Consider the following 18,006-nt stretch of genomic DNA (forward strand, 5'->3'; position numbering starts at 1 on the left):
ACGGGGAACCTCTAAACATAGATTGAGTTTTGGAGGATCCAGACTTGAGCTTGTAGGCTACACAGATGCAGATATGGCAGGAGATGTTGACTCCCGAAAATCCACATCAGGATACCTGATTACGTTTGCAGGGGGAGCTGTGTCATGGCAGTCAAAGTTGCAAAAGTGTGTAGCATTATCAACCACTGAAGCGGAGTTCATTGCAGCAACTGAGGCATGCAAGGAAATGTTATGGATGAAAGGGTTTTTGGAGGAATTAAGGTTTGTGCAAGATCAATACAAATTGTTCTGTGACAGTCAGAGTGCAATTCATCTTGGAAAGAATCCTTCAATGCATTCAAGATCAAAGCATATCGATGTTCGTTATCATTGGATACGAGATGTATTGGAGAATAAGTTGTTGAAGCTTGAGAAGATTCACACGGATGAAAATGGATCTGATATGATGACCAAGACATTGCCGAAATGGAAGTTGGAATACTGTAGAACTGTTGCAGGTTTGATCGAATTCACAAAATGGGCTTGAGGGGGAGAATTGCTAAATAATCAAGCCACAAATATTTGAATTCAAAGCCACCTAAATTGAATTCAAAGAAACTCATTTTTGAATTATAAACACATGTGTTGATTAGTCAAAAATTATGAGGTAAGCCATGATGTTTTTATTTTTGTTTTTTCCCTAAACTTTACCTATAAATACCCACCCATTCTTCATTCCAAAATCACACCAAAAACACAAATCCTCTCATCTACAATCATAAGTGTAGAAGTGAGATAAAGGATTTAGTGTGAGATTTCTTAAGGAGTGTTTATCCTTGGAAGGAATAGGATTAGTGGAGAGAAAGTGAGTGTTAAAATCAGAGTGTTCTGAGTGAAATACTTTGTATTCTCAATTCTCTTGTCTTCTTTGTTATTAATAAAGAAGTGATCTCCTTGAGAGGTTTAGAGTGGACGTAGCCCAATCTTGGGGTGAACCACTATAAATATTGGTGTCCATCTTATTTATTGTTGATATCACTTATGATGTTCCGCTGCGATGTTACCTCGTTTATTTCCCTGATATCCCAACACAACACTCTGCTGCAAAAACAAAACATAAAATTTAGTTGTAACTTGAATTTGACATCTTTAAGAATTGTATATTCTTTTATTACAAAATTATATTATGTTTATAGGATTATTCATCCAACTCCAATCAAAATATTTCACAAAGGAAAATTATTCATCTAAAAAATTAGCCATCGCCAGATGAACCTGAAAGTACTGCTGCATTGGACAACAAATAATAATTTTAAAAAAAGTTTAAGAACTAAGGGTAAACTTACGGACCAAAAAAGCCAAATTTTTGATGAAAAAATCTCTGAGAAATCAAGCTTTTGTGGCCGAATTATCCTTAACCCAACGAAGGGTTTCTCGAAAAACCTTTGGAATATCACCTTTTGGTTTGTTTGTAAATAGTATGTATCTGAATCAAATGAAATTATGTATCTTGAGCTACATAATTATAATACCAATAAATGTGGAAATTTGAAATCCAACGGTAATACTTGGCATAAAGGGAAGTCTAAGAGCCCAGCGATGCATTTCATTAATGACTCATTATGCACCACAATTATGTTGCTCCACTTATTGTTCATAAGAAAGAAGAAAAAATTAGGTGGATTTTTTTAAGATCTATATTCGTGAGACGGATCGATCTTATTTATACTTAGAGTAAAAAGTTAAATTATTCATAGGATGGATCGTATGTGAGATCTGTCTCACAAAATTTTTCCGTGAGAGAATCTCATTATCAGTTTTTGTGACGCAAAAGTGCACGCAATGCATGCTTATATGTGATATTTTTTGTGTTGAGTTTTTTTTTTTTGTTATTTTTAATTTAATGTTTTCTTATGATAAATTTTTATATTAAAAATGATATAATCATATAAAAATCTAATTTTTGAATAAAGATAAAAAAAAGTTATAAGAGAATACAAATATTTACTAAACCAGATTTTTTTATTTTTTATAAAATAAAAATAGAGTATTTATATTTTTACATGAATATTATTGATCTTTTAAAAAATTGATTATGACTCCAAAGTTAATTAATATAAAAATACCAAACTTAATTATTATAAAAACTAGTATTTAACCTGTGCGATGCACGGATGATATTATTAAAACTTATTAAAAAATGAATAGATATTTAAATTTTAAAAAATAATACAATTATAAAAAATAAAAATAAAAACTATTTTTTATCTACTTTTAAAAATTTTCTTATATACAACGCATGTCGATTAATTTTTTTGGATAATAATCACTATCATATATCAAAATTTTAGATCGTGTTAGTCTAAGGCAATAACATGATGTTTATCGTGTTTAGTGTATTGATGTCGACAATCAACCTTAATACATATTTAATTATTTACTTTTCGAGAAGTTATATATTATTATTTTTTAACATGTGATAAGAAAATATTTTTAAATCACATTCAATAAAATTAATAAAAATTACTTTTTTAAAAATTCAGTAATTTCGTCTAAATCCACATTCACAAACAATTTTGTGACATGACACGTGTTTGACATATGCATTTGAATTATAACAATAATTTTTTCATCAATATCTTTATCCAAATGTGTTGTGATTTAATTCACAAAATCTCTTCGTAATATACACAACAACCTATTACTCCGAAAGAAAAATGAAACATTTGATCATAAGTAGATTATGTATAAATCAGAAAATTTATTTTATTAACATTTACTATGTGTATTCCAAAATAATGTCAACAAATTTTAAAAGGTGTCTTCTAATAAGATGTTTGCTTTCTTTAGAATTTGTTTAATCATTCCATTACGGGACATTATACTATCATGTATCCGTGAACTTTGTAATATAAAAGAAAATTATCACATCAGTAATAAATAATAATTAAATTTTTTTATAAATAGAAGAATAATATTTTTTATTTCTTGATCATGAAAGATAGATTTCAAACTTAATGTCTCGTTGTTCCCATATGTAGGTATTTCATAACAACGAACAAATCTAACTTTAAACGAACATTACATCTTGAAAGGATTTAACTCATATATGGTGCTGAAAAAAAGAGCTATTTCAGAATTCAATTTTGGAATTGATAAATTTAATAAGATAAATTTTAATAAAATTGGTTTCTAATATAATATGCGATATTGCATTATTTATAATTTAAAATTCAAATAAGACATCTCAAGGGACAAAAAGTATACATTGGATGCTTTTGACAGAATTACAACATACATTAACTCTTTCAAATTATGGAAATCCCGAATTGCATGCATTGAGTGTCAAACATTTCTGATTATTGAGGGTAATATACATGTGTATCGAAAGTAATTTAATGTTCATTTGAAATTCTTTTGAATCTATCTCTTTTAATTTTATTGTGCTATCTTATTTGAATTTTAAAGAAGACAAATCAAGATATACAATATACATATGATTTGGAAAGAAAACTACAATGCAATAATTCTTTAAAATTAAGGTAATTTCGAAATAATATGTATTTGGGATAAAATATTTATGATTACTAAATAGTACATTAATGTTCATTTGGAATACTTTGTTGTAATGATAATTTTTAACATTCAACCAATTTTATTTTTATAAAATTTAAATAAACTAATTAAATATAGTATTTCTTTTTTAGTAAGTATTTGGAGAAATAAATTATTTAAAATAGCAAAATTTATTTTTGGATGATTTACTTCATTAGTGATACTGAATAATGTAATCATTTTTATTTTAAATTTATTTATATAGTTTTTACTTAAACTGATTGATATAATTAATGCAAAATTTTTTAATATAGTTTACGTGTTCAATATAGTTTAGTTTTAATTTGAGTAAAAAAATAAAAAAATATTTAATACATAAATTACATTTGAATTAATATAAAAATTAATTAAATTCTAAATTGAATTAAATGAATTGATATAATCAATGCAAACAATAATTGAATTGATCATTTATTGCAGTGCACATATTTCAATATTGATGATAAATATTTCCTTTTATAGAAATGACATTTTGGCGAGAAATTACTATTTTTGGCAAAAACTCTACTTTTATGTATATAGATAAAGATAATTTTGACCAACATGTGCATGTGCTATCGGTCAAGAATGCACTAATGGCAGATTTCGGGCTAGGTAGTTAGATTATATGGAAATATATATATATATATATATATATATATATATATATATATATATATATATATATATATATATGCATAAAAAATTTAAAATTATAAAATAATATGCTAGAAATCATAATTAATTATATAATTTATAATAATATTTCATGAGACATTTCGTATATGAGTAGTTCTATTGTGAGACGGTCTTAAACATCTTTATCTGTGAAACGGGTCAACCCTACCGATATTCACAATAAAAAAATAATATTTTTTAATAGAATCCAAATAAGATATATGTCTCACAAAATACAACTCATAAAATCGTCTCACGTAATTTTTTGTCTTCTTCATATTTGGGTACACCAAAACGAATTAAACAACAATTCAATATTTTCAATAACAAAAAAAAAACAATACTTTTTCCTTACATCCGACCGATATGCATTTTGGGCCAGTGTGGCATTTTATCGGGCCATTGGCCCTTCAAATTTATAAATGGGCAGCTCAGGTCCAAATCGCTAAAAAATAATTTTTTCTTTTATTTATTTGTAACAATAATTTGGAGGCTATTTTTTACCTATTAATTATACATCGAGTAACAACCCATCGAATTATTAGTTACAATTTTATATATATATATAAACTACTATTATCATAAGTCTCCGAATTAAAAAAATTATAAAAAAAGAGTTTATTTCATTCTACTCATGTGGGCATTACTCGTATAATAAGATAGATGTCAAATATTTGCGTATCTATATATAGGACGCATTTTTTTTTTTTTTTGGAAATTGTATGTGTGACAAGATCTTACCCGTTAAAATGAGGTGATGGTAGTGCCCACATAAGTAAGATATCAGCTACCTAAAAAAAATACGGATCCGGTAATTAAATCAGCATCATCAATATGCCCACACAAAACTCATCCAACATATATAACTCAAAAGAAAAATGACAAGAAAAGAATTTCAAGTCACCTCGATGACATTATCCCCTATCTTTGTAATAAGCAGGACTCTTTGAAGCAGATCAAAACTTGGAAATAATAGCATGTTTGAAATACACTGCATGAAATTGTCCCAGAAAAACTAAGGCTTTAGGCGAATGGCAAAAATACAATAATCTATTTTGTTTTTTTAAAAAAAAAAAATTGGTCTTGTTAACAATGTATTTGCGTTTCTTGTCTAGTAACTTGCATGTTTTTTTCTTCTATATTTGATCATGTTAATGTGATTTTGCATTTTTAGTCTTGTAACTTCCATGTCGTTTTTTGTTTTTTTTTTGTTTGTCTTGTTTCTTCCAATTAGTATTCTAAAAAAATTCATGACCATTTTTTGGTCATATTGATCATACATTAATTTTAAATTTTTGACTATTTTGGTTATATCAATAATGTGTTGGTGTTACGTCAACGATAAGAGAAAAATAGTCAAACACTAAAAGTTAGTATATCAAAATCAAAATTTGAAAATTAAGTGAATCAAAACACAAATTTGAACAGGTGAAATAAAAAACTACTTTCTCATAATTTTAGCTATAAAGTGTAATTAGATTTAAACAGTTTTTCCCCTATAAAGTTTTCCATTAGTTTTATTTTGTTTATATTGATTTTTATGATAAATATCAACATATTTAAGGAGAAAAGGGTATATAAATAAATATAGTTGGTACAAGGATACACTAGTTAACTAAGGCTGTATTTGGTTTGGCTGATTAAGTAGGATAGATTATTTTATCACACTTTATCTTACGTTTCATATGATTTTTATTTAATCAACTCAATTCTTTCTATAAATGATTAGGTTGTATTACGTGTGATTAAATAATACATCCTTACTCCGTAACATTATTAATCTTTCATCTATTCCTACTCTCTTTCTAATTTTATCCTTCCTTCTTCACCAAGATTGAACAACCTCGGCCGCCATACCACCGCTGGACCACCGCCGTAGCCGGAACCCAGCCTCCGGACCGCCGTCGCCTCCGGACTACCGCTGGACTGTCGGCCCACCACCGTCGTCAGACTGTCGGCGCCGTCGGAGTGGAAGAAGAAAAAAAAAGAACAACAAAAAATTCAAAATTATCCTACACTTAAAAATCTTACCAAACATAATATTATTTTACACCATATATTACATTTCTACGACAATAATTTTCTTTATCATTTACATATACTAATCATTAGTTTATTTTATCATCCAACCAAACGCAGCTAAAGATAGTACATTCATATATAAGTTTGTTAAATGATAGATTATGCAATATCGAATAAATTTGAAGTTTAGAATCATTTATACATTTTTAGGACGATTTAAGCATATACATACGTTGATGTTATTTTTCTTGAAAAAATACTCATAAGTATATACCAAACACCACAAATTGCTAGACATGTTACCATAATGGACCGGACCGAGATTACTGGGTTGTGTATATATTATAGGCAAAAACTTGTGTGAGACGGTCTCACGGGTCGTATTTTGTGAGACGGATCTTTATTTGGATAATCCATGAAAAAGTATTACTTTTTATGCTAAGAGTATTACTTTTTATTGTGAATATGGGTAGGGTTGACCCGTCTCACAGATTGTGAATATCGGTAGAGTTGACTCGTTTCACAGGAAACCACCTACTCGTAAATAAATTAAACATCAATGATAATAATATCATCATTGTCATAAATATTTTTAACGGAAATTAACTTAGCATATATCGACAAGAGATTAGAGAAACATCATTAATTTTTTTTATTTATTTAAATACTTACTCAAAAAGATTTTCGTCAACCAATCTTATATATTTTTAAATCAAACTTTTAACTACTTATAATTTATTTTATTTGATAGAAATATTTTGGAGAGGACAAACTTAAATCAATGGATGGTCCAGATGTGAGCCCAAGTATCTAACGGCCCATACTTATTTTCCATACACGTATATAACATCGAGGAAAACCTAACCCTAGAATTCATTCTTTCCCTTTGCCTCCGCCACATTGCTTACTCCCCATTGCCGACAAAATGGTGACTCGCTGGAAAACTCCACAAAGTTTTATGAATTGTAGCTTTGTTTTCTGTTGGTTTGATTGATGTTGTGATTGATCGATTTATGTGGCTGTGGCAGGTTCTTTCAAACGACATCGATTTGCTGAATCCTCCGGCGGAACTTGAAAAGAGGAAGCATAAGCTAAAGCGTCTCGTCCAGTCGCCAAATTCATTCTTCATGGTACCCTATTTAATCTTTTGTTTCCAATTTCCCGTACTTGTTAGTTTTAAATTTATTGATTTTTCAATTGTAGGATGTGAAGTGTCAGGGTTGCTTTAATATGTAAGTACCCCGCTTTAAATTATGTTTTCTTAGTATCGGATTTCAATATTTTTTCAATTTGATGGACGAAAGATCCGATTTTTCTCTATGCAGTGTTGTGTTCAGTTTTTTTTATACTTTCCTCAATCTTTATTTTTGAATTTTCATATATCCAGATTATGTTTGATTTTAAGAATTTTACCGTGTGTTTTTCCTCGGTGTGTTTTTTCAGAACCACTGTGTTTAGCCATTCACAAACTGTTGTCGTGTGCGGTAACTGCCAGACGGTGTTGTGTCAACCCACCGGAGGGCGTGCTAGGCTCACCGAGGGCTGTTCCTTCCGGAGAAAGGGTGATTGAAAGAACCATGATACGCCATCCGTTTTCGTTCTTGCAACTAGTGAAAGTGATTCCTATGGTTGGTTGAGTAAATGAAGCGAGTTTTTAATGGCTATTAGACTTTATATGAATTTGTTTTGCTAAGATTTATCAAACTAATTGAAGATGGCTGTTTTACTGAATACCCCACCTGTAGTGATTAACTTTTCAATTTTGTATGAAACTTCATGTTTTGATTGTGAGTTGATATTTCTGTGTCACTATGATGTTCTAGTGATTGATGTTATATGGGCGGTTGAATTTTTGTTTATTTAATCGGCATTTCCCCTTTGGCTCGAATTTTGGGTAAAGTTTTTATGTCCCTGGTAACCTTTTAATAAAATTAATTTCCAGTACTTCCATTTACTATAATTTCTGTCCTACAATCAAGCAGGAAATTCCTTTTTGTGTTAGTAAATTACTGAATTATGGTTTAGATCGAGTCAAATGTCATTTTAGCGAGATCCGAGGTTATATCATCAATTGCTGATGTAAAGTAGATTTTCAAATTTAATTAATTAGACGATTGCTTTTGTAGATGATAGATCGAAATAAGTTTGTATGTGCTATCAAGGCAGCATGATTTGATGGATTGAACCGAGGATGTGAAAAATTTCGGCTCAATTGAATCGTATAAGGTTGTCATATTGCTGAATGCTTCATTGATAAGCTTGTCTCCGTCTGTTTAGCTTTATGTCCCCCTCAGTGTGAGCTTAGAGGGTAACAAGTGAGCTAACCAGACAGCATCTTGCTTTTTAGACCGTCGCTTTTGGTGTTAGTTTCATGATTTTCAGAAATCTCGACACAGTAATGCTCTACATGTGTAGATGACACAGATTTATGTATGAAACAGCATTCTTTGATAAATGAATGTAGTTCTTGACTCAAGGATACTGCCTGGACCTTGCTTGTTTGTGTTCCAAAGATCCCCACAGTATGTTTAGTTCAAATTCAAGAAATGGGGCTCATAGCCCATGCAGGGTTTTGAAAGTAGCATGAAGCATAATAATGCCCCATCACATCATTTACCTTGGTATATTATGATATTGATATTTCAAATTAATTTTATTGTTCGAATGGTTTTATATTTATGGTTTTAATTTAATTATCTAAATGAAATCATAGTTAAGTTGGATTTGAAATAATACCAAATTTCCAATCCTTTCTTAATCCCCAAAATACACATTATCTTTCTGATCGTATGTTTTGAATATTCGTGATATATTGTATCCTTGTTTACGTGCTTTAAATTAAATTTATAGCCTACGGAAATTATTATAAAATGGTTATGATTGACCTCTAGTGAGCTATGTATCTTTCCTGTATGCTGCTAGCAGCAGTTAATGGGAGGAAATTATCGTATTGTTAATAAATCTTGTTTATTTGGGAATTTTTATTCATTTTTTGTAGTTGAATTAAGTAAAAATAGTATGCTATTTTCCAGTAGATTTATTTTTATCTATGATACAATTAAACAAAGATGAAAAAAATCACATCCAAAAAAAAAACTTTGAATCAATTATTTGAACCAATTTCTTCAGGAGTGAGTCTTATGTGAGACCGTCTCACGGATCTTAATCCGTGAGACGGGTCAACCCTACCCATATTCACAATAAAAAGTAATACTCTTAGCATAAAAAGTAATACTTTTTCATGGATTATCCAAATAAGATATCCGTCTCATAGATTAAAATCCGTGAGACCGTCTCACACAAGTTTTTGCCTTTCTTCAGAGTAATGAAATCGAACCATCCAAAATTATAATATATATATAGTTTTGGCTAAAAATAGTAATTTTTCGGCAAAATGTAATTTTTTAAAAAAGATTTATAATAAATATTGTTATATGTGTACTGCAATAAATGATCACATCAATTATTGTTTGTATTGATTATATCAATTTAATTTAATTTTGAATTTATTTAATTTTTATATTAATTCAAATGTAATTTATGTATTATATGTTTTTTTTTACTTAAACTAAAACTAAACTCTATTGAAAACATAAATTATATTAAAAATTTTGTATGGATTATATCAATTAGTTTAATTAAAAATTGTATAAATAAATTTAAAATACAAATTATTGCAATGTTCAGTGTCATGAGGTAATCATTCAAAAATAAAATTTTATATTTTAAGTAATTTTCTGTTTAAATTACTTACTAAAAAAGAAATACAATATTTAATTAGTTTATTTAATTTTTCTATAAATAAAATTTGTTGAGTGTCAAAAGTTATCACTACAACAAAGTTTTCCAATAAACATTAATTTACCATTTAATAATCATAAATTTTTTATCTCAAATACATATTGTTTCGAAATTACCTTAATTTGAAAGAATTAATGCGTTGCAGGTTTCTTCCAAAACCATATGTATATTGTATATCTTGAATTGTCTTCTTAAAAATTCAAATAAGATAGCACAAAAAAAATTAAAAGAGATAGATTCAAAAGAGTTTCAAATGAACATTAAATTACAAATATGTATATTACCCTCAATAATCAGAAATGTTTGACACACAATACATGTAATTCGAGATTTCCATAATTTGAAAGAGTTAATGTATGATAGTGATTATTAGCAAAAAATTAATCGACATGCGTTATATTTTAAAAAGTTTTTTAAAATTAGCGAAAAATAGTTTTTATTTTTATTTTTTTTAACTATATAATTTTTTCCAATTTAAATATCTATTAATTTTCACTGATTTTTAATAATATGCACGGGTTAAATACTAGTCGTGCATCAAAGAAAAGTGAGATGATTTTGCTCAAAGTCAAAGTGATTTCGACGCTCGAGTCAGTATAGTCTTTGAGAGAAAAAATACACGACTAACATAAATCATTGTACATAAAACTTTGATTGGGGTTATGAAACTTTTATTTATATGTGTAGAGTTTTAAATAATATGTATTTTTGTAATATATGACAATCAAATCAAATTTATGCGTATCCATGCAATATTTTGTAATATCCGTATAAACAAATATATCAAACAAAATAATCTACTAATATTTTTGTCTCAACGGTTGTATGGATTCTAGTATGAGCATTGTCAAAGTGGCGAGAGTCGAGACATCATGCCACAAGTGGCGGAGCTATGAACTACAATTTTAATCTCTAGAATTTTTAATATTTTAAATTGATATACCTGGACTAATATCATATTTTTCTAAAATTATACAAGATTTACCTATAAATTTTTTCAAAAAAATTGAACCACTGGGGCTAAAACCTAGGTACAAGCCCATGTACCTCCGCCTCAGCATGCAAGCGATTATGCATTGGCCAGAATGATTGAATTTATCCAAATTATTTCAATAATTGAAGGCTTCCAATAAAATTATTTTGAAAAATGGATTTATAAATTATACATTATTTTCGAGCGATATATTATCTCATTGCCCTTTATATATTTTTGTATTTATGGATTACCAAAACAATTACATATCCCACGTTTTAAAGATCAGCCGTGAACCTTGAAGGGCACTTTAATATTATATTATGTTCGTTTTTCCAAATTTTTTAAAATAAATTTTGGAATATCATAATCGAAAAAGTACTTTACAAATTACAATTAAAAATAGTTTGTTGGAAATTGAAATAAAAATGTGCTCTAAACGTTGGTCAACATTTTAACGTCATCTCTTCCCAACCACACCGATATAATTTTAATAAGCAATTACAATTTCCAAGAATTTAATATTGTCTGGATACGTGTTCTAATGGGATAGCATACTGACTGAATTTTTAAAACCTATAATTATTCAATTTATTAAATATACATTGTAATATTAATTTAATCTCATATTTTTTTTTTTAATATCTATACTATATTATTAAGTTTGAGATGTTAAGAGTAACTAAATTTTGATGTCATTATATATTTTAATAATTATATATATTAATAAAGTGTTAATTTTAATGCAAATCACATATAGCTTACTTGCAAGCACGCGTGCGTCACTACATCAATAATTATTAAGTCCGTTCACATATATTGGACACACAGAAACATCGCACAGACCCGAGTAGAATTCTGTTAACCAACCTCACATCTTTTGACGACAAATGAACAAAAACTTGTCAAGAATATCTGCTCTTTTTCTCAGTCTTCCCCAATTTTTATATATATAAATTTATCTATTTTTTTTTTTTTTAAAATCAGATGACAATGCATGCAAAATCTACTTTTAGTGTGACATATCATCGAAACTGGAAAGTTTTGTATGTAAAGGAGCAAACATGCCAAAGTGGAGTGGAGGCACAAATATCCAAAGGTGTCTATTGCGAAATCTTTTTATATTTGTCATCACATGCACCATTCACGATTCTCTGCTATATATACATGTTTTTGGTGCATATATGTATGTATGTATATATGTATTGGTGGAGTCAGAAATATGACTCTGTTCGGGCTATAATTTTAAACTCTAGAATATTTTAATATTTTAACTAATATCATATTATTTCAAAATTATACAAAATTTACGCATAAATTTTTTTAAAAAAATTGGGCCAGTCCAGGTACAAGAGCATATGTAGCTCCGCCCCGGTATATATGCCAAATCTTACTATGTAGTAATTTGCAAGATTAAGCAGATTTTAATGAAAGCAAACTTTGCCATTCGAAAAATGCAATAATCCATATGTGGAATGCATTTTGACATTGGTGAGTTTTATGGAATCGCGGGTTGTCATTGTAAAATTTCTTAATTTCGATTCCATAATTGGTGAAATCATACGTAAGATCAAACAAGAAATGTGATCAAACCATCAATTTTTTTAATTATTAATAAATTGCAAATTGTTATAGTACCTTTGCAACTGTGAAACAATTTTTGAACATTTAATTAACATTAATATGGAGAATACCTAGCAAAAACCTCTATCCTCCATCATAATAATAATAAAAGTCTAGCATATACATACATTGGGAACCCCTAATTAATCATTAAATAATACCGATAAGAACCTTCGGGTCATGGTTGTTTTGATCTCGCCAAATTCATGTGACGGCAAAGGCGAGCAGCGATTATTGCTTACTATTAGGATGTAAACAAGTCGAGCTGAGTTGAGTCGAGTCCGATAGTATCATGTTCGAGCTCGGCTCATTTAAAATATATATAAGCTCGAGCTTGATTTTATCATGAGCCTTGAAATCGGTTCGTTTTTAAAATTATTTAGTTCACGAATAGCTCGAGCTTGACCCATTAATAGTTCTTTTATCTTGTTTAACGAGTCTTGTTTGAGCTTAGCTCGTTAAACAAGTTTGTCAAGCATTAATATTAGGCATAGGACTGAATAAGATATGAGAATTTGAGGGGATATACATCTCATTTTATATACTCTTTTAATCACGTCACTAGCATTCAAATTTCGATTTGAGACAATATAAGTTATTATTGTATACTCAAGGCTCAACAAAATAGTTGATCTCAATCTTGAACAACATAAAAGTGCTAAGCTCGAGCTCGCGAGCTTACGAGTCGAATATCCTTAAGCTCGAGTTCGACTCAATACAATTATCGTGCCTGGATCGCGGTAAGCTTAACGAATGATTTGAACAAGCTTTTTACTAAGTCGAACGCAAAATAACGCACGAGCGGCTTGATTCGTTTATATCCCTACTTACTATGAGGTTCTTAGGATACTTGAGATACATAAACACTAACTTAGAACTAGGGTCTTAAATTATACTCCTGAAACATAAGTGTCAATCAAATTTATGTTTCATTACGTTCGAAGAATAAAGAAAAAATTTGAATTTTTGGTCTGATATGTATATTTCTTTGCAATTTCGATAATTTATTTTGTTAGATTTTAATTTAGGTAATGTATATTTCAATTTTTAATAATTTTAGTCATTTGGTATTGTGAATGCTAACGTGACACTATACACATCAGCACCACGTCGACAAACGATAAAATCTACAAGAAATGTGAAGATAGAGGACAAAAATTGAAATTTCATAATATAAATAACTAAAATCAGAAAAACGTAAAATTACAGAACTAGTTGTGCAATTTTCCTGAATAAATATGCTAATCAAAATTGAACAATATTAGATGAAACAGAACCTCTCCGGACTAGTGGCTAATGCAAATATGCAATATATCATAAAATCAAGTGAAATATAGTTAGTAGGGGGATCAAATTTTCCCAAAAATCGTCCTAACTTATCGAATCAACTTTAATGAAAAAATATTATAGAATTATCAAATTTGTTTATGCATGTTGTTTTCTTTTTGAAAAAAAATTGGTGTCGTATTTATTATTCTATCATATTGCTTAAGTTTATGTTAGAAAATGTATTTAATTATTTCTTGGTTTTCACTTGTTTATTTAACGCATGCTCGCCTAAAGCCGTCCGAAATTGTGCATTATGTTTTAATCAAAAACATAACTTACAAAAAGTTTGAAACTTAATCGTATACGACAATTCGGTTTGAATTTTAGGAATCCATTATTTGATTTATCCATGTCACAATACATCATTAGCGAATATATATAGGCAGAGCCGGACCTTTTATGAGGCTAACCAAGTGGTTGTCAGAGCCCGGCCCAATAAGGGCTCCAATAAGAGGCACTGAAAATGAAATTTACATGCGATATGGGTACTGTAATGTCTTAGAGATCATATTAATTAAATATATAACTAAAGCACACATCGCATTATTTAAGTTTTCTAATGGGTTATAATTGAATTATGAGTCTTATATAAATTTAATGTGCGACTTGTGTAATTAATAAGTACATAGTCTAAGAAAATAAAATAAATTGTGAACAGAGCTTGAATGTGTGGACAATTGAAAGATGAGATTCATTGTTTTTTGAGATTTCTTTGTCATTTCATTTTGTGGTTTGTTATTTCGATTCAAAAAATTCTTTAATTTTGTAGTTTCTACAATCGTAGAGACTGAAAGTGTAGTTTCTACAAGAATTATCTTCAATCAACAATGTCGCAAGATAGACTAAATGAGCTAACTATGTTGTGAATTGAGAAAAAAATGGTCCGACAATTGGATTACAAAGATTTAATAAATATTTTCGCCTCTAAAAAACTAGACGAGTAGTAGTTATGTAGTTATTTTAAATATTTATTGAGTTGTTATTAATGTAATATATTGGTTTTGATATATTTATGTATTTATTTGTATATTTATTATTTGCAAATTGAATTTCATATTTATTACTGCAACAAGAGGACCCATCTTTCAATTTTCATTTAAAACCTCATTCAACACAAGTACGGGTCTGTATATAAGGAGATTTTATGCTCCACATAGTTTCAACATAGATGGATCATTCAGGCTCCAAAGCTCACAACAAATGAATGATGGATGCTAAACCTGATATAATATATAATCTTCCTACATTATAGCAAGTTTAATTGGTAAAATGATATTATTACTTCAAATAGAGTTTGACCACTTATAACTTTATATCTTCTTCATTTTTCAAAGATTTTTTTATCCATCCTAGTATTCACAAAAATATAAAAAATCTTTTATGTGGAATATTTAAACTCACACCAAAATTTCATGTTTTTGAAAAGATTAATTTAATGTACATCAAACCAATGAGACTTTTACCATTATTGTAGTGGTGAGATGGATGAAATGTTGCTTCGTGCTGTCTACATTAAATGGTGAGATTTTACCTCTCATCTGTCAGTTACTGTGTAATATTAGTGTCTCAATCCATCTTTCCACTCGAGTGCTCTCCAGAGAGAGAGATATGATACAAGTCCACTTGCTTTTTCGTTACCCTTTTAACCCCAATTTTACTGCACATTCTGCACTATATATCACCCTACATAAATGCACCAAAATAAATATAGGTACAACGTGTAACAATAATCTTAAAAAAAACAGAATCCGCACCCTCTCTCTGTGTGTAAGCGTGAAAAATGTCCGGAGTCGCTTTCCCCTTCTCTGATTCTCATGACGAAAGTGACCCTTCATCTTCCCCTTTGAATTCATCTGTAGCTACTCACCGTTCTTCCCGTTTTTATGCGATACCCTAAGTTTTTTATATGTTTCTGTAGTCATATTTATCTTATTTTATAACCATTATTCACTAGAAAACAAACAGTGAATCAGCTGTCCCACCTTCTACCTTGTCCTTGCATTTTCTTTATATTTGCCTAAGTTTTTCATTTTGCAGAAGTGTAGGAGACTAGGAGTGAGTTCCTTCAATGGGTTCATCGAGAATCAAAAGAAAATAGAGTTAGGGTTTCACTGCATACAACTCCAGCATCCCTTTCTTGCTGATTGTTAACTCTGTGGTTTGTGGTTTTTGTTGTTATAATATTTTCTGCCGGATTTTTATATTGGCACAACTTTATGGGGTTTTTGGTTAAAATTTAAATGAACCCTTTATTTGTTCTTCGAGATCTATCTTAATATCCTGATTATTTATGTAATGGAAAGTTGAAACCCACTATTTTGCTGTCCCCCTCCCGCAGTTTTGCAGCTAGTCTTGACATAATTAATATTCACTTAACTGGATTTCATTTCATGTCCTCTTTATTTTTTAATTATTTCATAAGATTAGGGTTTGTGAATAAAAAATTGTTCTCCTAGTTGGAATATGAATTCACGCTTAGTTTCATCAATCTTGAAAGGGTAAGAGTATTTAATTTCATTAATGGAAGTATATATGTTATACATGTGTCTGTGTGAAGTTTTTTTGTTTTGAAATGGGTGTTATTCAAGATTTACAACAGTTGTTCCTGTTTATTTAACGATGGCGTATGGATTTATTTCTGTCTTTTGTTTGGTTTCTTCAGAGAGTCACATACACATAATACACCCATGTATGTAGTATAATAGAAATTTTACGTGTTAAAATATCTGGGATTTGCTCCACTTTTCGATCATTTCTTTGATCTATTCGTTTTATAAAATTTGCTTAAAAATTAAATATTTCAGATGGTTGTTCAATTTTCTGTGTTAATATTGTTTTGCCATTAATAAAGTGGTATTGTGTGCTGAAATGTTTGTGCATGATGTGTGATGACGGGTGGTTCTGGAGTGGGAGAACTTGTATATATTCTTGAAAATGTTACAAGTGAAAAATTTTAAGTTTTTCCTCGCAGAAAACCATCCCCCGATCACTGTTGGAATTTTTTTTTGAAATGGTTTTAGAATTATCTCTAATTATTCATGCACATGCTAAAAGAATGAAATTAAATTAAGCTATGGGGTGCTCATACACCACACCCCTTCCTATTGCTTGGTTTTCTCATACTATTTAGTATTTGTTGTCTGCTAAAGAATTTGGGTGTTCGTTTTCGAGGGTCGATGTGTGTGTCCTGATTCCGACGGTTTAGCATTTTTTGTGTTCTTTAAAGAGTTAATGTGATTGGGTTATTTAGTTGTGTGAGACAGTATTGCATTGAGAAATGGTGTAAGAGAGCTTCCTTCAGCCCACTCATGGGCGAGTTTTGGGGGCGGAATTAGCTGCCGACTCATTCATTTGACTGCTTAGTAGAATATGACTTCATTTTTTACTACTATGTGATTGAATGAATGATGCGGGAGATAGTTTTACGTTCCTCTCCCTCTTTGCTTGGACTGAAGGGAGCTCCTTTGGCCGTTGCCTTCATTTTAATCATGTCACCATTCATCTCGCGTTCAAGAAAATGGGTTATATTTTTGAATTTGCCCGTGATTTTCTCCTACCCTTCATCCTCAGGGTTTATTTCTAGCCATGTATAGAAATATTGTTAGATGTCGATTGCTGCGTGGTCTCTTATTGCTATATATATATATATATATATATATATATATATATATATATATTTGTATGTATGTATAGGTAATTGTTTTTATCCAGTGAATATTTTTTCTTCGTCACAGTCATTGTGAACCAACTTCATCCCCCTTTTCACAACATCATCACACAATGCAGAAACTGCCTGCTATGGTTGATGTAAGACGAAAAGCTAGGTAAATTCCGGTTTAGTAACTAAAGGACTTCTTACTAATTTCATCGATTTTATTAATTAACATTGTATATGCGCGACTATTTGCTAACCAAAGTGTGTGCTCTTTTTTCTTTCTTCTAACATAACTCTTCCTTCGTTGGATCTAGCTTGGAGCTGACACGAGCAGTTGTCGCGAAGTGATCTT

General features: G+C 29.6%; 1 protein-coding gene across 1 annotated transcript; it reads left to right on the forward strand.

The window, feature by feature from the left end:
- Positions 1-7,154: 7,154 nt before the first annotated feature.
- On the forward strand, positions 7,155-8,108 carry LOC140807356 (small ribosomal subunit protein eS27y). The gene is made up of 4 exons (XM_073164168.1): positions 7,155-7,201; positions 7,302-7,403; positions 7,477-7,505; positions 7,717-8,108. The coding sequence occupies exons 1-4, from the start codon at positions 7,199-7,201 to the stop codon at positions 7,841-7,843; spliced, it is 261 nt and encodes an 86-aa protein (XP_073020269.1). The 5' UTR covers positions 7,155-7,198; the 3' UTR covers positions 7,844-8,108.
- The last annotated feature ends 9,898 nt before the right edge of the window (positions 8,109-18,006 follow it).

Source organism: Primulina eburnea, chromosome 12, assembly GCF_022965805.1.
Source record: "Primulina eburnea isolate SZY01 chromosome 12, ASM2296580v1, whole genome shotgun sequence".
NCBI lineage: Eukaryota > Viridiplantae > Streptophyta > Magnoliopsida > Lamiales > Gesneriaceae > Primulina > Primulina eburnea.